This window comes from Oncorhynchus tshawytscha, linkage group LG09, assembly GCF_018296145.1.
Source record: "Oncorhynchus tshawytscha isolate Ot180627B linkage group LG09, Otsh_v2.0, whole genome shotgun sequence".
NCBI classification, from domain to species: domain Eukaryota; kingdom Metazoa; phylum Chordata; class Actinopteri; order Salmoniformes; family Salmonidae; genus Oncorhynchus; species Oncorhynchus tshawytscha.
This window is the reverse complement of record NC_056437.1, coordinates 9,709,206-9,735,474: the sequence shown is the minus strand read 5'-3', so window position 1 is coordinate 9,735,474 and position 26,269 is coordinate 9,709,206. Positions and strand designations below refer to the sequence as shown.

Genomic DNA, 26,269 nt, shown 5'->3' with positions numbered 1-26,269 from the left:
GGGGAGGATGGGCTCCTGGTAATGACTGGGGAGGAATCAGTGGAATGGTATCAAATACATTAACCACATGGTTTCCATGGTTTCCATGTGTTTGATGCCATTCCATTAGCTCCGTTCCAGGCCTTTATTATGAGCCGTCCTCCCCTCAGCAGCCTCCACTGCAGCAGAGGGTGGAGAAGAAAAGCTACAAGTTATGTGCAAGGAAACCATGAATAAAGTCAAGCGAACCTGCCGGTTCCAAGTGGGGGAAAAGCATCTGCTTTCTTTTGCAAATAGAAATAACAGCATTCTCCATGCACCTTAATTGATACATTTATAAGACCTAAATAAATTAGTAATCCGTTTGGAGAAGTGGATTGTAAACACCAGCCATATGGAAGCAAACTGAAAATCATAACATGAAAATGTATTGTGGCCACATTGAAATAGGACAAAAATAGCTGTGCCATTCCGATTTTAATTGCGTGCCCTCGTGATTTTCTTGGATGACATTTGGAGACCCAAACTGCCGAGTTGATGTACGCATTTTAGAATGTTTGGATTATACATCCGGGTTTCTCTGTTTTATTTTACAATTTGTATCATGTTAAACATTAGCCACTATCGTTAGCCACCATCAGTAATAACCACATATATTTATTTTTGCATCATTCCATTCCATTTACCTTTCTTTCCTCTGTCACGTCCTTGTGAATTGTTCCTGAGACTCGCTAGTAATATTGGATTATATTAGGCAAACGTTGTGCAATAATTGGGGGCCACGTAACGTAGCAGGTTAAATAGCAGGTTAAACCTGGCGCCTGGCGCACGGTTCAAGACGACTGGACCGTTGATGATCAGTGAGAATTAGGATGGATTTTATTGTTCAACCCTTATTGTACACTTTTTTCTAACTTCCAATATTTCATGTATTGAACTTGACTATGACAACTTTCAGGATGAATCAAACCACTGTATTTTTTATTCATCAATATATTCTGTGCATAAAGGCTCTCCAAACTGTTTTATTTTATTTTATTCGTACATAGACTATTTCCTAACTGCCAAATGTGCCTAAATAATCTACAAGATCAAAGTATTTTTAAATCTACCAGTTGGTGCTGAAACAGAAACAAATATACATAGATGGCTGTCTTTCATTGAATCCTACAGTATATTCTGTATTTAAAGGGATGGTTTAAGATACATGTACTGAAAACCCCATTTAATAAAAGTTCACTAGAAAATCTGTTGGCCAGAAAGTGGGAGGGTTTTCAGTGGTTGAATGACATTTATTCAGAGCGCTTAAGGTAGCCACACCGGCCGAGGCTACTGAATAAATTAAGTCTGAAGACCAAATACTGAGAAGTGTTTAGGAAAAACATACATTTATAAATCGGTATCGGGGCCCTACATGAGTTACATTCACTTGAGTGTGCTGCACCACCAACATCACAAGATAATATCTAACTTATCAAACATCAAGCAAGGCTCCAGATAAGTATTACACTCTAATAAAAATGGAAAAGGCAATATCTGATTACATATAACCCAATATCCATATGGTGATGTGGATCATTTGTTTTATATTGAATCGGAGAGACAGTATGAATGAATACCTCAGCTGGACGATTACTCAGACATGGCAGACATGGTTTACTATAGTCTAGCGCTGAGGTAGCCCAAAAGGCCGGCAGATGGCGATATTGAGTCGTTTCATCTCTGAGGCAGACTGCAGGGGTAGCATAGCTGGAGGCATTCTGGCCGAGCCAAGCACGTCAGACATCAGGCATGAGATGTCAAGAGGAGGAGATCGCAGGGGGCGAAGTGGTGTACTCTCACTCTGACTGGTCCTTCATTAATTCTGTCACTGAAACTGTAACTGTGCTGCAGGCTACTACCACATCGCTGCTATTGCAGTACCTTACATGTACCATCATATACTTTTCAGTTTGATACTGTACATCTTAAAGATCTGTTATACATCATTTCAAATTATGTCTATTGGTAACCTCTAGTTACCTTACAACAACAAAAGACAATACAAAACAAACGCATGTAACACAAATATATAAATATATATTTTCACTCATCATGTACATCATAGAAAATGCATAAAATTGTAGTCCTATGATTTATATAATTTTCTTGCAGTATCTATGTTCTTACACAATAATTATGTTTTACACATTTTCTTAAAACAAATGTTTAAATGTGTCCTCAAAAAGTACCAAAAAATAAAAGACACGAAAAGAAAACCAACAAAACACAGAAGAAACGACACAGCCTATAGCTATGCTACCTCGTCAAAGAGAGAAACACTACCAAAGATGGTAGAAACCTATTATCTCTGATTATGCTGCCTCTTCGTTCTAATCTTCACAGCTTCATCACAGCATGAGGAATACATGGGAGAACCTATTCAACTGAACGAGACAAGCCCATTCATGGTTGACAGCAGCAGATCCTCTCTAGGTAGATTGACTGAAGCGTACTGGCAGACGTCTATAACACTTCAGGACATCTTCAGTACTTTTATTCATACAGCCGTACTTCCATTGACCCAACAGTCTCTTTATACTCCAGATAGACAACACCGTATCTGGGGTAACGTTCTAGTGTATTGTAGATCAGGTTTATTCATTGGGCGATATTCCCCAGTATCAAATCTGTTAGGTCTACTATCAGGCCTCCCTTGTAAAATAGACTATTATCTGAATGAGACAATATTCAAATGTAAAGGCCCCCCTCCTATCAGGATTTGCTCTTCAGGGTGGGTCCGATAGTCTTTTTAGTCTTTGTGACAGGTTGAGTTGGCTTGGGTTTAGGGACCACAGTCTTTTTGGGTTTTGGCTGTAAAGACTTGAGTCCAAGGATCTCACAGTACTTGTTGCACAGATGCAAGGCTTTGAACTGATCAATGAATGACGTGGCACAGTTTCCCTTGAACCCCTTGTATCTAGAGAACAAACAAAAAACGAGACATTGCATGTGGTTTGTGGCGGCGTAATGTACAATACACACAGGTGATTTAAACCATCAGGTTTTGTATTGTATTTATTTTGCAATACTCACCCTTTCTTACACGTGGCTATTCCAACATCTGTCAATCTCATGCCAACTCCTACAATGAAACGAGAGAAATCAATCAATCAGTCATTCAAGTTATTTATAAAGCCCTTTTTATGGCAGCAGTTGTCACACGTGCTTCTACAGTAAATATATGATTTATATTTCTAATCTCCTACTTTCTTTGCACTGCTGTTAAGTACAGTAGCCAGACTGGACCTTGGCTCACTGTGCAGATGCAGTAACCTACCTTGCATGTCAGTGACGAGCAGGTTACCCTCGGTCTTGTGGTAGACCCAGTGCTGGAAAGTACAACACTTCTGTCCTGCCTCTGAGTCATTCCTCTTTAGGTTGATCTCCTTTCCATCCCGAACAGAGTACTTGACAAACTCCCCCATCAGCTCCTCTTCCAGGGTGGCATAAGGGATGTCGTTAGACGGACGGTGGACCAGGTATATTGGTATAATCCTGGACGGAGGGACGGACGGACGGACGGGGGAAGAAACAGGAAGGTTACTGTTTTGCATATTTCACTGGAAAAATGTAATGTTTTTGCTGTAACAGAGAGATTGGAACACAAAGTGAGCTGGAGTGAAGTTTAGGGGTTAAATTGAGTGGGACACAAGGACACAACGGCAGGAGAAGAGATGGCATCTAGGAATTGACACTGGGATTTGCAGGCCCACACCCCACCAGACGATGATGTGCCAGCGATGACATCATACTCACTCTGGAACCTCTCCGAAGGCATCCTGTGTCTGGGCCACGGCTGTCCAGACCTTGATGTACTCTCTGGCTGTGTTCTGAACATGGCACTCCTGGAATCACACAATACACAAAATCTGAGCAGTTCTGCTGATGGTTACAACAGGGTTCAGGAAGTGACTGAATTGAAATGAAACTGACCCCAACCCTGGGTCAGAGTATTACACAATGTCAAATAGTGAGAGCAACTGTTTTTCTGACCCTAACCGTACCTCTGACCCTGTGTCTGGTGATATCAAGGTAAATAAACCCTCACCTCCACGGCCAGGTTATAGTTCTTCTGAACCAACTCCTCGTTGTTCTGTGTCCCGTAGCTGATAGCATTGTGTACCTTGAGCACACAGTGGTGGCCCTGGGTGAAGACAGGCACCATACCAGCCTTGAGCCTGGTCCGGAAGGCCCTTCGGTGCATCCCCTCTCCAAAGTGTTCCTTCTCTGTTACCAGACTGGCTGGCTGGTTCTTATCAAAATACTGCTCTGACAGGAAGTCCTCTTTGAACAACAGACAGGAACATTTCACATCCTCCTCTTCGCCTACTAGCTCAGTGGGAGCAGCTGAGATAGAGAGAGGAACACAGTCATTCAGAAAGAGCCTTTAACATAGCATAACATATTTCGATGTTTCCGCAATGAATGACCTCTGAACTTTTATTACATAACACCTTTTCTCAGATGTGTACTGTATATCAAACTGAAATTCAGCATTAGATCGCTACTCACCTGTGATGTTTTTCTGGGGATTAGCCAGGATGACAATGTCACTCAGCACTATGAAAGAGACAGACAGAAACAGTGGCTGTTAACTTCCAAATTATGTTTGTATTTTGCTGTTTTTATTGTGATTATTATTATTATTGTTATTATTATTTATTTATTGCCCTGTTGAGTAAGATTTCCAATATATTCATTGCACATGGCAAATAAAACCAGAAATTTGAAACTTGGATATGAGTGTGACGTATGACATGTCTTACCCTCGTAGGTGAGGAGGCAGTCTAACGTGTCTTACCCTCGTAGGTAGTCTAACATGTCTTATCCTCGTAGGGGAGGAGGTGGTCTAACGTGTCTTACCCTCGTAGGTGAGGAGGCAGTCTAACGTGTCTTACCCTCGTAGGTAGTCTAACATGTCTTATCCTCGTAGGGGAGGAGGTGGTCTAACGTGTCTTACCCTCGTAGGTGAGGAGGCAGTCTAACGTGTCTTACCCTCGTAGGTAGTCTAACATGTCTTATCCTCGTAGGGGAGGAGGTGGTCTAACGTGTCTTACCCTCATAGGTGAGGAGGTGGTCTAACGTGTCTTACCCGCGTAGGTGAGAAGGTAGTCTAACATGTCTTACCCTCATAGGTGAGGAGGTGGTCTAACGTGTCTTATCCTCGTAGGTGAGGAGGTAGTCTAACGTGTCTTACCCTCATAGGTGAGGAGGTAGTCTAACGTGTCTTATCCTCGTAGGTGGGGAGGTAGTCTAACGTGTCTTACCCTCGTAGGTGAGGAGGTAGTCTAACGTGTCTTACCCTCGTAGGTGAGGAGGTAGTCTAACATGTCTTATCCTCATAGGTAGTCTAACGTGTCTTACAATCGTAGGTGAGGAGGTAGTCTAATGTGTCTTACCCTCGTAGGTGAGGAGGTAGTCTAACGTGTCTTACCCTCATAGGTAGTCTAACGTGTCTTACCCTCGTAGGTGAGGAGGTAGTCTAACGTGTCTTACCCTCATAGGTAGTCTAATGTGTCTTACCCTCGTAGGTGAGGAGGTAGTCTAACATGTCTTATCCTCGTAGGGGAGGAGGTGGTCTAATGTGTCTTACCCTCGTAGGTGAGGAGGTAGTCTAACGTGTTCTACCCTCGTAGGTGAGGAGGTAGTCTAACGTGTCTTACCCTCGTAGGGGAGGAGGTAGTCTAACGTGTCTTACCCTCGTAGGTGAGGAGGTAGTCTAACGTGTCTTACCCTCGTAGGTGAGGAGGTAGTCCAGGATGACAGAGCCATGGGAACAGAGGAGACTACAGCGGTACTTCCCCAGATCTTTATTGGAGGCCTTGGTGATGGTGAGACACACTCTGCTCTCATCTCCAGCACTACACAGAGCAGAAAGGAGAGAATAAACCTTGAATCATTATTCTGAATTAACATCATCTATTCATATTAAGGCTTGTTCTCCAGTGTTTCCCAACCAGGGGTTCTATGAGACCATAGGCTCACTGGTGAAATGCATATGAGGGGGTACTTCAGGTGTATTCTGTGCAGAGTAAAACTCAGTTGGTAGTACATTAATCGAAAAAGGTAGGAAACCCCTGCTCTATTAAACAACCCTGATGAAGGCAGCTTGCGGACAAAACATTGATTCATTAATGAATAATGAAAGTGTTATATTGACAGTGATAAGAGTCTAATAACTGAAAGCTATATTCCTTTCATTTCTTGGTCCCTGTTCAAAACATACACCTGACTCAGCATACACCTGACTCAACATACACCTGACTCAGCATACACCTGACTCAACATACGTGGTGACTCACTTTCACTCTTTAGACATTTTTCAACAATGTTATTTCTAAAAGTTGTATTATGTAAGTAGAGACAGATAATATTACACAATAATCGTGACTGGCCGTATTCCAACTAAGTGGAGATTTCTGGAACAATAACGACGATATTGCACCTGATGCACAGTTGAATCATATCGTTATATAAAAACTGAACCTTCCTCCCACTCACAGCTGAATCATCATCACACATTGATGGGTTAATATCTGCCAAATATATTGCTACAGTAACCTACACTGAGAGAGAGCAACACCAAGTGGACTTTCAAATAGTGGCGAGTCTCCCAAACCTCTCGTGGAGTATCCTCAGCTATGATCTATACCATTACTATAATAGTACACTAAATCAACTGAGCCAACTAATAGTCAACCCTTTAATTAGTAGGATCAGGTACAGCTAGTTGGATCAGGTGTAGTTAGTTGAATCAGGTGTAGCTAGTTGGATCAGGTGTAGCTAGTTGGATCAGGTGTAGCTAGTTGGATCAGGTGTAGTTAGTGGCATCTGGTGTAGCTAGTTGGATCAGGTGTAGCTAGTTGGATCAGGTGTAGTTAGTTGGAACAGTTGTAGCTAGTTGCATCTGGTGTAGTTAGTTGGAACAGGTGTAGCTAGTTGGATCAGGTGTAGCTAGTTGGATCAGGTGTAGTTAGTGGCATCTGGTGTAGCTAGTTAGATCAGGTGTAGCTAGTTGGATCAGGTGTAGTTAGTTGGAACAGGTGTAGCTAGTTGCATCTGGTGTAGCTAGTTGGATCAGGTGTAGCTAGTTGGATCAGGTGTAGTTAGTTGGAACAGGTGTAGTTAGTTGGATCAGGTGTAGCTAGTTGGAACAGGTGTAGTTAGTTGGATCAGGTGTAGCTAGTTGGATCAGGTGTAGTTAGTTGGATCAGGTGTAGTTAGTTGGAACAGGTGTAGTTAGTTGGATCAGGTGTAGCTAGTTGGATCAGGTGTAGCTAGTTGGATCAGGTGTACCTAGTTGGATCAGGTGTAGCTAGTTGGATCAGGTGTAGTTAGTTGGAACAGGTGTAGTTAGTTGGATCTGGTGTAGCTAGTTGGATCTGGTGTAGCTAGTTGGATCTGGTGTAGCTAGTTGGATCTGGTGTAGCTAGTTGGATCTGGTGTAGTTAGTACAGTGCCTTCGGAAAGTATTCAGACCCCTTCCCTTTTTCCACATTTTGTTACGTTACAGCCTTATTCTAAAATTGATTAAATTAATGTTCTTATTTATCAATCTACACGCAATACCCCATAGTTAGAAACTTTTGCAAATGTATTAAAAATAAAAACAGAAATACCTTATTTACTTTAGTATTGCTATGAGAATCGAAATTGAGCTTAGGCCCTGTTTCCATTGATCATCCTTGAGATGTTTTTACAACTTGATTGGAGTCAACCTGTGGTACATTCAATTGATTGGACATGATTTGGAAAGGCACACACCTGTCCATATAAGGTCCCACAGTTGATAGTGCATGTCAGAGCCAAAGCCAAGCCATGAGATTGAAGGAATTGTCTGTAGAGCTCTGAGACAGGATTGTGTCGAGGCACAGTTCTGTGGAAGGGTACCAAAACATTTCTGCAGCATTGAAGGTCCCCAAGAACACAGTGGCTTCCATCATTCTGAAATGGAAGAAGTTTGGAACCACCAAGATTCTTCCTAGAGCTGGCTTCCCAGCCAAATTGAGCAATTGGGAGAGAAGGGCCTTGGCCAGGGAGGTGACCAAGAACACGATGGTCACTCTGACAGAACTCCAGAGTTCCTCTGTGGAGATGGGATAACCTTCCAGAAGTACAACCTGCAGCACTCCACCAATCAGGCCTTTATGGTAGAGTGACCAAAACGGAAGCCACTCTTCAGTGAAATACACAACAGCCCTTTTGGAGTTTTCAAAATGACACCTAAAGGACTTGCAGACCATGAGAAAGAAGATTCTCTGGTCTGATGAAACCAAGATTGAACTATTTGGCCTGAATGCCAAGCGTCACATCTGGAGGAAAACTGGCACCATCCCTACGGGGAAGCACGCTGGTGGCAGTATCATGCTGTGGGGATGTTTTTCAGCGGCAGGGACTGTGAAACTAGTCAGGATACAGGGAAAGCTGAACGGAGCAAAGTACAGCGAGATTCTTGATGAAAACCTTCTCCAGAGCGCTCAGGAACTCAGACTGGGGCGAAGTTTCACCTTCCAACAGGACAACGACCCTAAGCACACAGCCAAGACAACGAAGGAGTGGCTTCAGGACAGGTCTCTGAATGTCCTTGATTGGCCCAGCCAGAGCCTGGACTTGAACCCGATCGAAGATCTCTGGAGAGACCTGAAAATAGCTGTGTAGTGAGGCTCCCCAGCCAACCTGACAGAGCTTGTAGTGTCATACTCAAGAAGACTCACGGCTTTAATCTCTGCCAAAGGTGCTTCAAAAAAGTACTAAGTAAAGGGTCTGAATACTTATGTCTCCCAGAACTGGGAAAACATTTAGCAAGCATTTAGCAAACATTTAGCAAACATTTAGCAAACATTTCAAAAAAAAAAAAAGGTTTTGCTTAGTCATTATGGGGTATTGTGTGTAGATTGACAAGGTAAAAACAATGTAATCCATTTTAGAATAAGTCCGTAACGTAACAAAATGTGGAAAATGTCAAGAGGTCTGAATACATTCCGAATGCACTGTAAGTACTGAAATTTATCAAATAAATGGAATGTCTGGGACAAGATATTTGAGAAACACTGAAATATGGTAAAGAGGTAGGGTAACTAGCTCTCCCATAGGAACATTTAAGGGCTGGGACAATATAATATACTGTCAAATCAAATCAGGACTTGTACCTTCTCTTGATCTCAGCCAACACTGTCCCATCTCTGGTCCAGGTGACAGTGTAGTCAGTAAAGACAGCCGTGAACTGACACCCTAGACTGAGACTCTGAGGATCGCCACTGACAGGCACGGCCTGGATCCGTTGCACCACTCTGGGCACTGGAAGAAAATATACACATATATGTCTTAGGAATTACACAGAAAATGTATATTATCATCAATAATCATTTTAGAGTAGTTATCATAACATTAGACATGGGCTCAAATAGATTTATTGTTTTCTTTCAAATAGATAACCTGCGTAATCGAACCAATCGAATTGTTTCAAGTGCAAATCATGCCCATGTGGCGCTCCAAGTAGGCTCAATCAAACGCTCTACGTATTTGAAAGAAAACAAATACCATTTGAACCCAGGTCGGTGTAATAGTAGAGTATACTGCAGTGCATTCCCACCTTCTTTTGGTGCATGATGTGTTCTCTGTTTCAGTACATCGCTGTAGGCCTTCCTAAGAGTCGTCTCAACAGCAGCCTTGGGTTCGTGTTTACCAAACTTGTCCTCAGACAGACGGCGACGCTTGATGACATCATCATTGGGCTGCTGGCCAATGGGGATGGTAAACTGGGGCACCTTGGAGGAAGGGTCACTCACTGTGGCACCTTGGCTGATGACAGAAGCGTCAACCAGAGATTTCACACCAGGTTGTTTCTGAGCACTGTCTGAATTAACACTGTCCTTCTTACAAGGCAGAGCTGCTGTAGTCTTATCTTTGGTTTTCCCAGCCTTGGCTCCAAATTTGGCAACAAAGGTGTCTATTTTCCCATTGGTAGCAGTCTTCTGCTTAGCCCTGTTCTCCACCTCAACCAGGGAGTCTATCCCCTCGCTCTTCACTGATGCATTCTGGGAGTGTTTCCCAGAGTGTTTCTTCTTCTTCCCGTGGGCGTGGCCTTTGGTGTTAACATTCTCTGTTATGACGATAGTCTCTTTGACAGTCACAGGTCCATCGTCGCCATCCTCGCGTGTTGTTAGGGGATCACATTTAATGTTAGATCCGAGCAGTAGGTTCTCTTGTGTTTTGGAGGTGGGTGGGGCCAGATGGTGAACCACAGCTGGCTTGTCTTTCTTGGAGTGTGTTCTGGTTTTATGAGACATCTTGGAGCCTTTCTTTACGTCTGCTGTAACACAGTGGTTGGGTTCTTTATTTCTGTCTGATTGTATTTGTTTCAACAAGGACGTTCTGGAGTCTAGAGGGTTCTCCTGGTCTAGAGTGAAGTATGCAACACGTTCCTTCTCTGAGATCATCAAGTGATCACCGGTCACAATGATATAGTTGGAGAGTTCTTTACCGAGGGAGCTGACCTCATGTGGGACTGTGATGTTTTTCTTTCTGTCAAGAGACCAAGATGCTGTTGATTCCTCACTTGACGAAGACGATGCTGGAATGTCCCTGTTCAGATTCTGACCGGAGCAAACGGTCAACTTTCCACCCTTGTCCTCTGATGTTGTATCTCTAGAACCTGTATTCCTCTTTGTTTTCGTCAACAACAGTTTTTCCTCTTTGTTTACCACAGGTGTCTTCTTATCAATCTTCCCTCGGAAACATGCGGGCAAAACGGGCAGTCGGGGCACATTAGATTGTATAAACCCACAACTCTGACCTCGCTGCTCATTGAGCAGTGATCTCTTAGGACTGGCTTGGATGGTATCCCCTTCCAAAGCGCTGTTCGTCCGGCAAAAGTGAGATCGGCCCACACTGAGACTCAGAGGAGCTAAAGGCATAACAGGCATTAAAAATGGTGGATTCCCCCACTGTGGCCTCTTCCCCTCCGTCTCCTGGAGGTCCTTCCTGTCTGTGTTGGGGGACACGTGTATGTCCGCCTTAATGCCTCGGGACGGTGTGTCTCTGTGTGCCGGCACGTATGTGTTCTTGTCAGAGTCTGTGGTACATTGAAACTTCTTAAATGACTGTTGATGTCTCTTGTCGCCACACAGATGCTCCACCTTATGTGCCTTGCTACTGGAAGGGTAACCGGAGACGCTCACCGACCCATAACTTCTCTCTTCATCTTCCCCCTCAATGAACAAGCCGCCCAGCTGGGAGAGACTGTTTTCTGTCACATTTTGCACTGCATCTCTAAGGTGCTACATGGGGAGAAATAAACAACGTTTAAAATGGTTCAATAGTCACCGAAGGTGTAGGCTCGGCCCTAATGTATGTGCTCTCTGTCACCTGGAGCTGCATGACAAATGGTCCAGGAACACAAGGAAATCACAAAGGAAAATGCCCAACTTGTATCTGGACAGGGTGAACTCTGATGCTCTCTATATGGATGTATGATCTCTGTGGTAACTGTTCACTGAGGATAACTCTGATGCTCTCTATATGGATTTATGATCTCTGTGGTAACTGTTCACTGAGGATAACTCTGATGCTATCTTAATGGATATATGATCTCTCTTATCAGGTATCCAGTCCATGGAGGATGGAGGTTCTATGATCAATTCTAATTTCCTAGGCTTCTAGACCTCTGGGCTTCTAGACCTCTGGGCTTCTAGACCTCTAACCTTCTAGACCTCTGGGCTTCTAGACCTCTAACCTTCTAGACCTCTGGGCTTCTAGACCTCTGGGCTTCTAGACCTCTAGCCTTCTAGACCTCTGGTCTTCTAGACCTCTGGGCTTCTAGACCTCTAGCCTTCTAGACCTCTGGGCTTCTAGACCTCTAGCCTTCTAGACCTCTAACCTTCTAGACCTCTGGGCTTCTAGACCTCTGGGCTTCTAGACCTCTAGGCTTCTAGACCTCTGGGCTTCTAGACCTTTGGGCTTCTAGACCTCTAGGCTTTTAGACCTCTGTGCTTCCCAGACCTCTGGGCTTCTAGACCTCTGGGCTTCTAGACCTCTAGCCTTCTAGACCTCTAACCTTCTAGACCTCTGGGCTTCTAGACCTCTGGGCTTCTAGACCTCTAGCCTTCTAGACCTCTAACCTTCTAGACCTCTGGGCTTCTAGACCTCTAACCTTCTAGACCTCTGGGCTTCTAGACCTCTAGCCTTCTAGACCTCTAACCTTCTAGACCTCTGGGCTTCTAGACCTCTAAGCTTCTAGACCTCTAACCTTCTAGACCTCTGGGCTTCTAGACCTCTGGGCTTCTAGACCTCTAAGCTTTTAGACCTCTGGGCTTCTAGACCTCTAACCTTCTAGACCTCTGGGCTTCTAGACCTCTGGGACTTAACCTTCTAGACCTCTGGGCTTCTAGACCCTCCTTCTAGACCTCTGGGCTTCTAGACTTCTAGACTTCTAGGCTTTTAGACCTCTAACCTTCTAGACCTCTGGGCTTCTAGACCTCTGGGCTTCTAGACTTAACTTCTAGACCTCTAACCTTCTAGACCTCTTTCTAGACCTCTGGGCTTCTAGACCTCTAACCTTCTCTGGGCTTCTAGACCTCTAACCTTCTAGACCTCTAACCTTCTAGGGCTTCTAGACCTCTGGGCTTCTAGACTTCTAGGCTTTTCTGGGCTTCTAGACCTCTGGGCTTCTAGACCTCTGGGCTTCTAGACCTCTAACCTTCTAGACCTCTAACCTTCTAGACCTCTGGGCTTCTAGACCTCTGGACCTCTAACCTTCTAGACTTCTAGACCTCTGGGCTTCTAGACCTCTAACCTTCTAGACCTCTAACCTTCTAGACCTCTGGCCTTCTAGACCTCTAACCTTCTAGACCTCTGGGCTTCTAGACCTCTAACCTTCTAGACCTCTAACCTTCTAGACCTCTGGGCTTCTAGACCTCTAACCTTCTAGACCTCTAACCTTCTAGACCTCTGGGCTTCTAGACCTCTGGGCTTCTAGACTTCTAGGCTTTTAGACCTCTGGGCTTCTAGACCTCTGTGCCAGTAAGCATCTCTTTGTTCATGCTTTGTCTTGTAAGTTACACTTAGGATCTACAGTATATGCTTAGCAATACCTTGTAAATGCGTGTTAATACCTTGTAAATGCGTGTTAATACCTTGTAAATGCGTGTTAATACCTTGTAACTTAAGCTTTATGCCTTGTATGTGAATCCATTCACTTTACAAAGTTATTAAATACACCTGTATTTAGAATTCCATTCTCAGACATTTCTTCAATATCTATTTCTGTGTTCTTGCACATTGCTATTTATATTGATGGAGTCAGATTAACAATTTAATAGGTTAATCTTATTACGAGTCACATGCAATATATATATAATATACTGTATTATTTTTTTTTTTTACCTTGGCAAGTCAGTTAAGAACAAATTCTTATTTTCAATAACGGCCTAGGAACAGTGGGTTAACTGCCTGTTCAGGGGCAGAACGACAGATTTGTACCTTGTCAGCTCGGGGGTTTGAACTTGCAACCTTTCGGTTAGTAGTCCAACGCTCTAACCACTAGGCTACCCTGCCGCCTCTACACTCTAACCACTAGGCTACCCTGCTAGGCTACTAGGCTACAACTTGCATTATGTTGATCAGAGTCAACAGCCTTACATATAACTTACTGTAAATGTGGGAGTGGTCTGGTTTATAGCACTGTTATGGGCAGGGCACTATTAACTGTGCAACTCAAAATGTTTTAGCCAATCAGTGTCCCTTTATCCTCCCAGGCCTTTAACCCAGTGAGTGAGCTTTGTTAGACTGCTCTGAAGGTGTGTGTGTTTGTGTGTGTGTGTGTGTGTGTGTGTGTGTGTGTGTGTGTGTGTGTTGTGTGTGAGAGAGAGAGAGAGAGAGAGTACGGGTGAAGAGAGTCTTGTTACACTCCTTAGCTGTGCTTCCATCCTGGGGTGCGTGCTATTATCATCAAACACCCACTAAAATTAGCGATGCCATTTCTGTTCTGTCTATCTGAGTTTTTTCTAGGCCTCTCATTTCCTTAGACCACTTCACAGGGCCAGCTGTCAGTCTCAGAGCTACAGTAGGCTCCCGGAGCTAGGCTCTCAGAGCTCCCCGAGCTAACCTCCCATAGCTAGGCTCCCAGAGCTAGCCGAGAGCTATCCTCCCAGAGCTAGCCGAGAGCTATCCTCCCAGAGCTAGTCTCCTAGAGCTAGCCGAGAGCTATCCTCCCAGAGCTAGTCTCCCAGAGCTAGCCGAGAGCTATCCTCTCAGAGCTAGCCGAGAGCTATCCTCCCAGAGCTAGCCGAGAGCTATCCTCTAAGAGCTAGTCTCCCAGAGCTAGCCGAGAGCTATCCTCCCAGAGCTAGTCTCCCAGAGATAGCCGAGCGCTATCCTCCCAGAGCTAGCCGAGAGCTATCCTCCCAGAGCTAGTCTCCCAGAGCTAGCCGAGAGCTATCCTCCCAGAGCTAACCTCCCAGAGCTAGCCCAGAGCTAACCTCCCAGAGCTAGCCCAGAACTAGGCTCCCAGAGCTAGCCCAGAGCTAGGCTTCCAGAGCTAGCCCAGAGCTAACCTCCCAGAGCTAGCCCAGAGCTAGGCCCCCAGAGCGAACCTCCCAGAGCTAGCCCAAAGCTAGGCTCCCAGAGCTAGCCCAGAGCTAATCTCCCAGAGCTAGCCCAGAGCTAACCTCCCAGAGCTAGCCCAGAGCTAGCCCAGAGCTAACCTCCCAGAGCTAGCCCAGAGCTAGGCCCCCAGAGCTAACCTCCCAGAGCTAGCCCAGAGCTAACCTCCCAGAGCTAGCCCAGAGCTAGCCCAGAGCTAACCTCCCAGAGCTAGCCCAGAGCTAGGCCCCCAGAGCTAACCTCCCAGAGCTAGCCCAGAGCTAACCTCCCAGAGCTAGGCTCCCAGAGCTAGCCCAGAGCTAGGCTCTCACATGAGAAATCAAGGAACAGATACTACCTAACAACCCTTCCACATCTGACTCAGTCAGGGTGAATAAACCAACATACTGTAGCAACCAGGGTGGCTTTACTGTTTCAGACCACCTTCAGTCCTCAGTCAGACTACGTGCCACTGGCTACAGAATAGTGCTCTGCCCTACATAAGAGTTTCCTATACTCTGTTCTCTCTCTCTCTCTCTCTCTCGGTGCTTGGCTGGCTGTGAAGGTATGGAATACTGAACGTTGTGATGATGTTTCAGGTTGCAGTGTAATTGATGTTGTGGACTATTATTAGTACATGATAAAGGTGAGTGTCGCCTCAGGGTTAGTTTCTGACCGACAGAAAGACATAACTCTAGTGAAAGTGTGTGTGTCAGTATAATGCCGCTGTTGCGTCCTTGGGTTAGGAAGTCTAAAAAACATACTTTCTCCATCTCGAAAAATGTAATGATTTAACAGAAATAACCAAATATTTAGTTAACTGCACGGCCATGCAGTTGTAAACAAACAAATCCACTGCTGTTGATCAACTACCTTAGTATCTAAATCAAATAACATAATACACTTGAAATCTTACCTGGTTCTGAAATCTGCCAACACTGTCCTCTAGTAAATAACTGTCTCTCTTGTGGCTAATATCAATGTCTGTTTCCATTTCCAACACATCTCTCCCCACAGGCGCAGCACCCGAGGCGGATGAGGAAAAGGATATGGGCGGAGGAGCCAGCACCGCCTCAGTCGTATTGATCACCAGCCCGTAGAGTTTGGTGGTGGGAGAGGCCAGTGTGTCAGACGATGAACCCAGGGTTGAGTGGCTATCTGTGGGATAGGCAGAGCAGTCATCCTCAATGATTACCAGCTCTCCAACAGGCTCCTGATCTCCCTGCCCTGCTGATGATATACACCCACTGTGGGACTCCTCTGTCTGGGTGTCTTCCCCTTCCCTGTCCTGGAGGCTACCCACTACCAGTAGCTCTTCTGGCCCAGCGAGGATGGGGCTCTCTGGGCTGGCTCTGGGCTCCACTGCCTGGTGTTGGATGGCCATGGGTGTCTGTGGATATGCTTGTGCCTGTCCCTGTTTCTGTGTGAGTGCAGCTGTTCCTGTAAAGTCTTCGGGTCGCGGTCCTCCTCCAGGGACTATGACAGCCCAGTCAGAGAACGTGCTATACCAGCTGTCAGTGGACACAGACCTATCAAAAGGTGGCACAGACAACCCCTGGTCCGAATCACAGCCTCCCTGACTAATAGCAGCCTCCGTTCCCAGTAGGGATCTCGACTCCTTTGTGTTGTCCGGACATTCTGTGACCCCGCTGCCTCTGATAGGATAAAGGCCCCATTCGTCCCCACCCAAAATAGCCCCTTCTTCCCCCTCTCCATCCTCAGCTGCCAGGGTCTGATACTGGCACGCGTCCAGCCACAACTCGTTAGGACTGTCATTGTTTTCCTCTGAGCGCTTTAAACTAGCTCCCTCTGTCCCATCATGTGTCACACTAGTGATGCTATCACATAAGACCCCATAAGCATCAACAGGTGGTGGTGTAGCATCATGATAGCCCGGTGCTAGTCCCTCTGACTGGGCCATGTCCTCTTTCTCTGTCCTAACATGGTGGTGGTTTAAGAGTCCTGTCACCGGATCCTGGGTGACCAGCATTAAGACATGTGTGTCACAGTGACAGTCAGTCACATTGTCCTCCACTGTGTCATTTTTATGGATAATCTCCTGGATTAGGTTAAGTGTGTCAGGGTCAGTGACACTGGCCTGGGTATTTGAGTGAGGGGGTATAGGTCCCATAGGGCCAACACTGATACCAATACCAACACCATGTATCCGTTTGTGACTGGGACAGGGGCGATGGGGGGCCACTGGCCCCTGTGGGGGGTGGATTAAGACAAGTGTGTCAGGGTCAGTGATGCTGTTCTCTGTCTGGGTATTTGGCTTAGGGGACATGGGCTCCATGAAGTCGGCACCTTCCATCCCTCTGGGGCCAGGGCTGGTTCTCGGACCTGGCCAGCAGTGGGGCTCTGGGCCCTGAGAGGTGAGTGCAGGTTTGAGCTGGGTGTCTGGGAGGGGTGGTATGGGTTCCGTAGAACAGAGCCTGTACATCCGTCTGCGGCTAAGGTTGGGGCAGGCTGGTGTCAGGGTGTCTGGCTCTAAGAGGGGTGGTATATCTTCCTCCATAGCGCCAATGTATCGAACGTGAGTCAGGCTCACAGTCAAAAGGGAATTTCCTATTGGGCCAACGGTTAAGAAGTTGGTTTCTCCCGTGGGAGAGCCGGATTCAGATCCCGCCCGCGACACCAACACAGTTCATCCCTCTGGGGTTGGGGCAGCAGGAGGCCCCTGAGAGGTGGGTGCAGGCTGGGGTTGAGGCAGCAGGAGGCCCCTGAGAGGTGGGTGCAGGCTGGGCTTGGGGCAGCAGGAGGCCCCTGAGAGGTGGGTGCAGGCTGGGGTTGGGTCAGTAGGAAGTCACTGGGCCAACGGGTGGGTGCAGACTGGCGTCGAGGCTGGGCACTACATGGGTCTGTGGACCGGAGCTGGTTGTGGTGACAGCAGCCCTTGTCATTTAGATATTGTCCACCAAGAGCTAGTAACTACAACTTTCCTGTTCGACTGTTCCTTCCTCCCTTCTACAGTACTGTCATCCACTCCAAATGGGTTTGTTCAGGAAGATCTGTGGAGTAAAATATGGATCTTATTACACAAAATAATACAACACCTTAAGTCTCTTAGGACCGATCCCAATCTCTTAAAGCTTGATAATAAATTACCATTGGAGAAGATGAGCAATAAATATCCTACAACAGGGATCATCAGCTAGATTCAGACGCAGGCCATTTTTTGTCTTGAGGGCATAATAAACCCCACCGTCTCCATCTAGCAGTCATTTAATCCACTATCTACCTCTAGATATCTCCCTCTAGCTGTCAATAAACCCACTTTCTCCCTCTAGCTGTCATTACACCCACTATCTCCAGCATTCAATAAATCCACTATCTCCCTTTAGCTGTCAATAAACATCTATCTCCTTCTAGCTGTCAATAAATCCACTATCTCCTTTTAACGAAATCTCTCTAGCTATCTCCCTATAGCTGTCTCCCTCTAGATATCTCCCTGCAGTTATCTTCCTCTAGCTGTCAATAAACCCACTGTCTCCTTCTAGGTGTCAATACACCCACTATCTCCCTCTAGCTATCTCACTCTAGCTCTCAATACACCCACTATCTCCCTCTAGCTGTCTCCCTCTTGCTATCTCCCTGTAGCTTTCTCCAAATAGCTAGAGGGAGATATGATAGTGGGTTTTAGAGTTTTAGAGAGATAGTGGGTTTACTAACAGTTAAAGGGAGATAGCTAGAGGGAGATAGGGGGTGTATTGACAGCTATCTCCCTTTAACTGTCAGTAAACCCACTATCTCTCTAAAACTCTGTAGAAAGGCCAGAACCTACCTCACACTAACAATCTCCATCAAGTTGTCAACAAACCCACTATTTCCCTCTAGCTGTCAATAAACCCACTATCTCCCTCTAGCTGTCAATAAACCCACTATCTCCCTATAGCTGTCAATAAACCCACTATCTTCCTTGAGCTGTTAATAAACCCACTATCTCCCTATATACTCTCACTGTCAATAAATCCACTATCTCCCTTCAGCTGTCAATAAACCATTTATCTCCCTTTAGCTGTCAATAAACCCACAATCTCCCTCTAGCTGTCAATAAATCCGCCATCTCCATTTAGCCATCTCCTTCTAGCTGTCAATAAACCCACTATCTCCCTCAAGCTAACTCCCTATATTTATCTCCAACTAGCTGTCTCCCTCTAGCTATCTCCCTGTAGCTATCTCCCTCTAGCTGTCAATAAACTCACTGTCTCCCTCTAGCTGTCAATAAACCCACTATCTCCCTCTACCTGTCAATAAATCCAGTCTCCCTGTAGCTGTCAATAAAACCACTGATTCCCTTTAGCTGTCAATAACCCACTATCTCCCTCTAGCTGGCAATAAACCCACTATCTCTGACTAGCAATCTACCTATAGTTGTCAATAAACCAACTATCCTCCTCTAGCTGTCCAAAAACCCACCATCTCCATCTCATTGTCAATAAACCCACTATCTCCCTCCAGCTGTCAATACAGCCACTATCTCACTCTAGCTATTTCCCTCGAGCTATTACCCTATAGGTGTCCATAAACCCACTGTCTCCCTGTAACTATCTGCCACTAGTTGTTTATAAACCTACTATTACCCTCTAGCTATATCCCCATAGCTGTCAATTAATTCACTATCTCTCTTTTTCTATTTCCAACTAGCTATCTCCCTCTAGCTATCTCAATCCAGCGGTCAAGAAACCCACAATCTCCCTATAGCTATCTCCCTCTAGCTGTCTACTTCCAGCTGTCTCCCTCTAGCTGTCTACTTCTAGCTATCTTCCTCTAGCTGTCTCCCTCTAGCTATCTCAATCCAGCGGTCAAGAAACCCACAATCTCCCTATAGCTATCTCCCTCTAGCTATCTCCTTCTAGTTGTCAATAAACATAACATCTCCCTTCAGCTCTCAATAGACCCTCTATCTCCCCCTAGCTGTCAATAAACCCACTCTCTCCCTTTAGCTGTCTCCTTCTAGCATTCAATAAATCCACTATCTCCGTTTAGCTGTCAATAAACCTATTATCCTCATCTAGCTAACGCCCTCGAGTTATCTCTGTGTTGCTATCAATAAATTCTCTGTTTTCCTCTAGCTGTCAATAAACTAACTGTCTCCCTCTAGCTATTTACCTCTAGCTGTCTCCCTCTAGCATTCAATAAATCCACTATCTCCCTTTAGCTGTCAATACACCTCTATCTCCCTCTAGCTGTCAATAAATCCAACATCTCCTTTTAACTAAATCCCTCTAGCTATCTCCCTATAGCTGTCTCCCTCTAGATATCTCCCTGCAGTTATCTCCCTCTAGCTGTCAAGAAACACACGGTCTCCACCCGCTATCTCCCTCTAGCTGTCTCCCTTTAACTGTCAGTAAACCCACTATCCTATCTCCCTCTAGCTGTCTCCCTCTTGCTATCTCCCTGTAGCTATCTCCACACAGCTAGAGGTAGATAGTGGGTGTATTGACAGCTATGTGGAGATAGCTACAGGTATATAGTGAATTTATTGACAGCTATAGGGAGATAGCTACAGGGAGATAGCTACAGGGTGACAGCTAGAAGGAGATTGTGGGTTTATTGACAGTTAAAGGGAGATAACTAGAGGGAGATAGTGGGTGTATTGACAGCTATCTCCCTTTAACTGTCAGTAAACCCACTATCCTATCTCCCTCTAGCTGTCAATAAACCCACTATATCCCTGTAGCTATCTCCCTATAGCTGTCAATAAACTCCATGTCTCCCTTTAGCTGTCAATAAACCCACTGTCTCCCTCTAGCTGTCTCCCAGTAGATATCTCCCTGTAGCTATCTCCCTCTAGCTGTCAATAATCTCAATGTGGGGCGGCAGGGTAGCCTAGTGGTTAAAGCGTTGGACTAGTAACCGGAAGGTTGCAAGTTCAAACCCCCGAGCTGACAAGGTACAAATCTGTCATTCTGCCCCTGAACAGGCAGTTAACCCACTGTTCCTAGGCCGTCATTGAAAATAAGTATTTGTTCTTAACTGAATTGCCTAGTTAAATAAAGGTTAAAAAAATAAAGAATGTCTCCTGTTAGCTGTCAATAAACCCACTATCAATAAATCCACTCACTCCTTGTAGCTATCAGTAAACCCACTATATCCTTTAGCTATCTTCCTCTATCTGTCAATAAACCCACGATCTAATACATATCTCCATCTAGCTGTCAATAAATCCACTATCTCCCTCTAGCTGTCTCCCTCTTGCTATCTCCCTGTAGCTATCTCCCTCTAGCTATCACCCTCTAGTTGTCTCATCTAGCTGTCAATAAATCCACTATCTCCCTCTAGCTATCTCCTTCTAGCTATCTCCCTCTAGCTGTCAATAAACCCACTGTCTCCATCTAGTCAAAGAAACCCACTATCTCCCTCTAGCGGTCAATAAATCCACAATCTCCCTCTATCTGTCAATAAACACACTATCTCCCTCTAGCTGTCAATAAAACCACTGATTCCCTCTAGCTGTCAATAAATCCACAGTCTCCCTCTAGCTATCTTGTTTTAGCTGTCAATAAACCCACTACCCCCCTTTAGCTGTTGATTAACCACTATCTCCCTCTCGCTTTCAAGACACGTATAAATTAGTAATCTGCTACTCTCCTCTGAAAACAAATGATCTGTCTACCTGTTGTACTGTATTTTTGGATAACGAAGTGGGATTAAAATAAAATACCTAGTTGTGTTGGTCTGTGGTGGGGTTTGCTGTTTTTGAAACCTTTCTTTTGCTTCCATTGCAACAGACAAGCTCAATCAAGCACAGATAAAGTATACTGACAGTGACATTAGTGCTTGAGGGGGATGGCCCCTTTTTCTCCACCCTACCCTGCTCTGCACTGCACTGAGCTAAGCTGTCCAGCTGGGTAGGTGTCTGGTGGCAGCGACTGTGGAAAAATACCAGTTCACCCATGTGCTGCATTAGTGTCATTCCAGTTTAGATGAAGGGCACCTTACCCTGGACCTCAGCACTGTTGTTTAACAAGATATATCCACAGCTATTGACTAGCATAACACTTTCCATGACATTCTAAAACAAGACATTCCAATCCTTCCAAACTAATCCCACCTGGCACTATTCAAGCTTTGATACGATGTAAACAGAGATAAATTATTAAAAATAGGATTGATTAAGCCTTCATTATGCATTGAATCAATTATCAAATCAAATCAAATATTATTTGTCACATGCTTCGTAAACAACAGGTGTTGACTAACAGTGAAATACTTATTTACCGGTTCTATCCCACAATACAGACAGAAAGAAAATATAAGTAATAGAAAAATAATAGCACAAGGAATAAACACACAATGAGTAATGATGCTATGGCTATGTATACAGGGAACCAGTACCGAGTCGATATGCAGGGGTACAAGGTCATATTTGATTTAACCTTTATTTAACTAGGCAAGTCAGTTAAGAACAAATTCTTATTTACAATGTCGGCCTACCCCGGCCAAACCCTAACCCGGACGACCCTGGGCCAATTGGTCTTTTGGTCGCCAATTGGTCGCCAATTGGTCTTTAGTGACACCTCCAGCCTTAGACCTCTGCTCCACTCGGGAGCCCCAAATGTACGTACATATATGTAGGGATGAAGTGACTAGGCAACAGAGTAAATGATAAACAGTGAAGAGGGCATAAAGGTTCAACTCAGATAGTCCAGGTAGCTGTTGGTTAACTACTTAACTAACTATTTATCAGTCTTATGGCTTGGGAGTATCTGTTGGTTAACTACTTAACTAACTATTTATCAGTCTTATGGCTTGGGAGTAGCTGTTGGTTAATTACTTAACTAACTATTTATCAGTCTTATGGCTTGGGAGTAGTAGCTGTTCAGGGTCCTGTTGGTTAATAACTACTTAACTAACTATTTAACAGTCTTATGGCTTGGGGGTAGCTGTTCAGGGTCCTGTTGGTTAACTACTTAACTAACTATTTAACAGTCTTATGGCTTGGGGGTAGCTGTTCAGGGTCCTGTTGGTTAACTACTTAACTAACTATTTAACAGTCTTATGGCTTGGGGGTAGCTGTTCAGGTTCCTGTTGGTTAACTACTTAACTAACTATTTAACAGTCTTATGGCTTGGGAGTAGCTGTTCAGGGTCCTGTTGGTTCCAGACTTGGTGCATTGGTACCACTTGCCTTGCAGTAGCAGAGAGAACAGTCTATATTGGCTGAAGTCTTTGACCATTTTTAGGGCCTTCCTCTGACACTGCCTGGTATAGAGGTCCTGGATGACAGTACTGGGCCGTACACAGTACCCTCTGTAGTGCCTTGTGGTCGCGTTAACACTGAGTTCTGACAGCAAGTTCCAACATGATAACTGATTTAAATCTACGACATAACAAAGTGAGGCAACAAAGTGAGGCAACTTCTAATTGGAGTGTAAAATTCCAAAATACAACAGATGATCCTTTAGAAAGGGATGCTGATGTGACCTGTACAATTCTAAAGTAGATCAACTCACACTTCAAAGAGCTAAAGGTGAAAGCTAGGCATGTCTTCAAGCAGGAAGTGTCCAAGACTATGACCAACATACATCCACAAACACATGACTGGTGCTAAGAGACAGCTGGATTTCTACATCTAGTTGGTATCTGACCATCTGGAGTGTGTGTGTGTCAGTGGAGACTGCTGACAGAAGGTCGCCTCATTATTATGTCCGGAATGGAGTCAATGGAATGGAATCAAACACATGTTTTTTGGGGAGGGGTGTTTCGTGTGCTTGATGTCATTCCATTCACTCCACTCTGGCCATCATTACGAGCTGTCCTCCACTCAGAAACCCCCAGTGTGTGTGTGTGTGTGTGTGTGTGTGTGTGTGTGTGTGTGTGTGTGTGTGTGTGTGTGTGTGTGTGTGTGTGTGTGTGTGTGTGTGTGTGTGTGTGTGTGTGTGTGTGTGTGTGTGTGTGTGTGTGTGAAGTGTGTGTGAAGTGTGTGTGAAGTGTGTGTGTGTGTGAAGTGTGTGTGTGTGTGTGTGTGTGTGAAAGATTAGTCAGCGATTAGTCAGAGTCTGGTCTATTCTGGCATTAAGAGATGATAAAGCTGTCGTCACATAGCTGTAGTGAAACTCTGCGGCCTCATCCATCAGATCACTGTTTTGACTCCAGGTCTACTGTCCACACCAAGCTACAAAGATAGTCGTACATGTCCTCATTTCAAATAACAGTTCTTCAAATACGAGTTGGTTCTTAATTGACTTACCTGTATGAGCAAACGTTTTCAAAAAATGTAACGAAGACAATTCTGCTGTCTTGATGTCCGAATACATTTGAATCTATAATTGAATCCCAAAGTTATAAAACGTATAGTAAAAACATAGGTCCTGTTGGATATTAATAGGATACTGAGAATCCATGATTTAATAACTAAATCAACGTATAAAATAGAAATTACATCTCAATCCTTTTTGGGGCGGCAGGGTAAGAGCGTTGGACTAGTAACCAGAAGGTTGCAAGTTCAAACCCCCGGGCTGACAAGGTACAAATCTGTCGTTCTGCCCCTGAACAGGCAGTTAACCCACTGTTCCTAGGCCGTCATTGAAAATAAGAATTTGTTCTTAAACTGACTTACCTAGTTAAATAAAGGTAAAATAAATTTTTAAAAACTCATAAGATGACGTCATATAACAGGCTGTCAATCTACATGTATTAGGTTTTGTTTTGAAGTTAAATTGTTTAGTTCACAATATCAGAACATATTACTGGACAAAAATATAAACGCAACATGTAAAGTGCTGGTCCCATGTTTCATGAGCTGAAATATAAGATCCCAGAAATGTTCTATACATCACAAAACGCTGATTTATCTCAAATTGTGTGCACAAATTTATTTACATCCCTGTTAGTGAGTATTTCTCCTTTGTCAAGATAATCCATCCACCTGACAGGTGTGGCATATCAAGAAACGTATTAAACAGTGTGATCATTACACAGTTGCACCTTGTGCTGGGGACAATAAAAGGCCACTCTAAAATGTGAAGTTTTGTCACACAACACATTGCCACAGATGTCTCATGTTTTGAGGGAGCGTACAATTGCCATGCTGACTGCAAGAATGTCCACCAGAGCTCTTGCCAGAGAATTGAACGTTCATCTCTCTACCATAAGCCGCCTCCAACGTCACTTTAGAGTATTTGGCGGGGAGGGGGGGGGGGCTAAGGACTATTTCTGTCTGTAATAAATTTGTGGGGAAAAAACTAATTCTGTTTGGCTGGGTCTGGCTCCCCAGTGGGTAGGCCTGGCTCCCAAGTGGGTGGGCCTATGCCCTCCCAGACCCAGCCCTGGCTGAGCCCCTGCCCTGTCATGTGAAATCCATAAATAGGACCTAATTTATTTATTTAAATTGACTTGATTTCCTTATATGAGCTGTAACTAAGCAAAATCTTTGAAATTGTTGCATGTTGCGTTTATATATTTTTTCAGTATACATGCAGTTGACTAGAACAGGTAAGTCAGTAGCCCACAACAGGTAAGTCAGTAGCCCTGGTAAGTCAGGTAAATCAACACCATCCCCAAAAGCCTAATGAACACAGACAAAACATAATCAAAACCCCATTTTACAATTCCCAACAACAACCTTATAATTGCTGACATCTCAACCTAACTCCAACAGATCTGGCCTCTCTACACGTATATAAAACCTTGCAAATCCACACACATCAACACAAGGAGAACGTGCCCCCCCGGGCACAGACGTCAGTTCAACTTTTAATTTTGATATAAATTTGGTTGAGTTGTCAAATAACGTGAATTCAACGTACATCATTTAACTTGAAATTACATGGAAACAACATGGATTCAACCAGTTTTTGCCCCGTGTGTTGTTAACACTTCTCTGAATAGTTGTCTACCCTTTGGTATATTCTCAGCCTGCTTTTACATACCGTATTGTCTTCCATATAGCTGATTATCCAGGGGCGAGATGAAGGAGACGGTAACATGCTCAAGTCAAAGCTGAAGCTTCAGGGGCTCTGGGGCTATTTCTAACACCCTTCAGTAACAGCCAGTTACCTGATAGCTGGGACGTGTGCAGATCCTGAACACTTAACACCCCACATCTATATTCATGTCTTAAAAAGGTACCCTATGCCCCATGTAGTGCATTACTTTTAGTGCACTGTAAAGGGGATAGGGTGCCAATTGAGACGTAATCCACAGTGCCAGTCAAAAATTTTGGACACACCTACTCATTCAAGGGTTTTTCTTTATTTGTACTATTTTCTACATTGTAGAATGATAGTGAAGACATCAAAACTATGAAATAACACAAATGGAATCATGTAGTAACCAAAAAAAAGTGTTAAACAAATCAAAATATATTTGAGATTTGAGATTCTTCAAAGTAGCCACACTTTGTCTTGATGACAGCTTTGCACACTCTTGGTATTCTCTTAACCAGCTTCATGAGATAGTCACTAGTCACCTGGAATGCATTTCAATGAACAGTTGTGCCTTTTTTTGTGGAATTTCTTTCCTTTTTAATGAGCCAATCAATTGTGTTGTGCCAAAGTAGGTGTGGTATACAGAAGATAGCCCTATTTGGTAAAAGACCAAGTCTATATTATGGCAAGAACAGCTCAAATAAGGAAAGAGAAACGACAGTCCATCATTACTTCAAGACATGAAGGTCAGTCAATACGGAACATTTCAAGATCTTTGAAAGTTTCTTTAATTAA

The 26,269-nt window shown here is 44.4% G+C and overlaps 1 protein-coding gene across 1 annotated transcript; it reads right to left on the bottom strand.

Moving 5' to 3' along the window:
* Positions 1-168: 168 nt before the first annotated feature.
* Positions 169-25,564, bottom strand: alpk2 (alpha-kinase 2). Its single transcript, XM_024430850.2, has 11 exons — positions 25,478-25,564; positions 15,518-17,612; positions 9,614-11,300; positions 9,171-9,318; positions 5,755-5,882; positions 4,534-4,581; positions 4,070-4,368; positions 3,778-3,866; positions 3,299-3,516; positions 3,055-3,103; positions 169-2,938 (listed from the first exon to the last, which is right to left on the bottom strand). The coding sequence occupies exons 2-11, from the start codon at positions 17,117-17,119 to the stop codon at positions 2,734-2,736; spliced, it is 4,473 nt and encodes a 1,490-aa protein (XP_024286618.1). The 5' UTR covers positions 17,120-17,612; positions 25,478-25,564; the 3' UTR covers positions 169-2,733.
* Between the last annotated feature and the right edge of the window lie 705 nt (positions 25,565-26,269).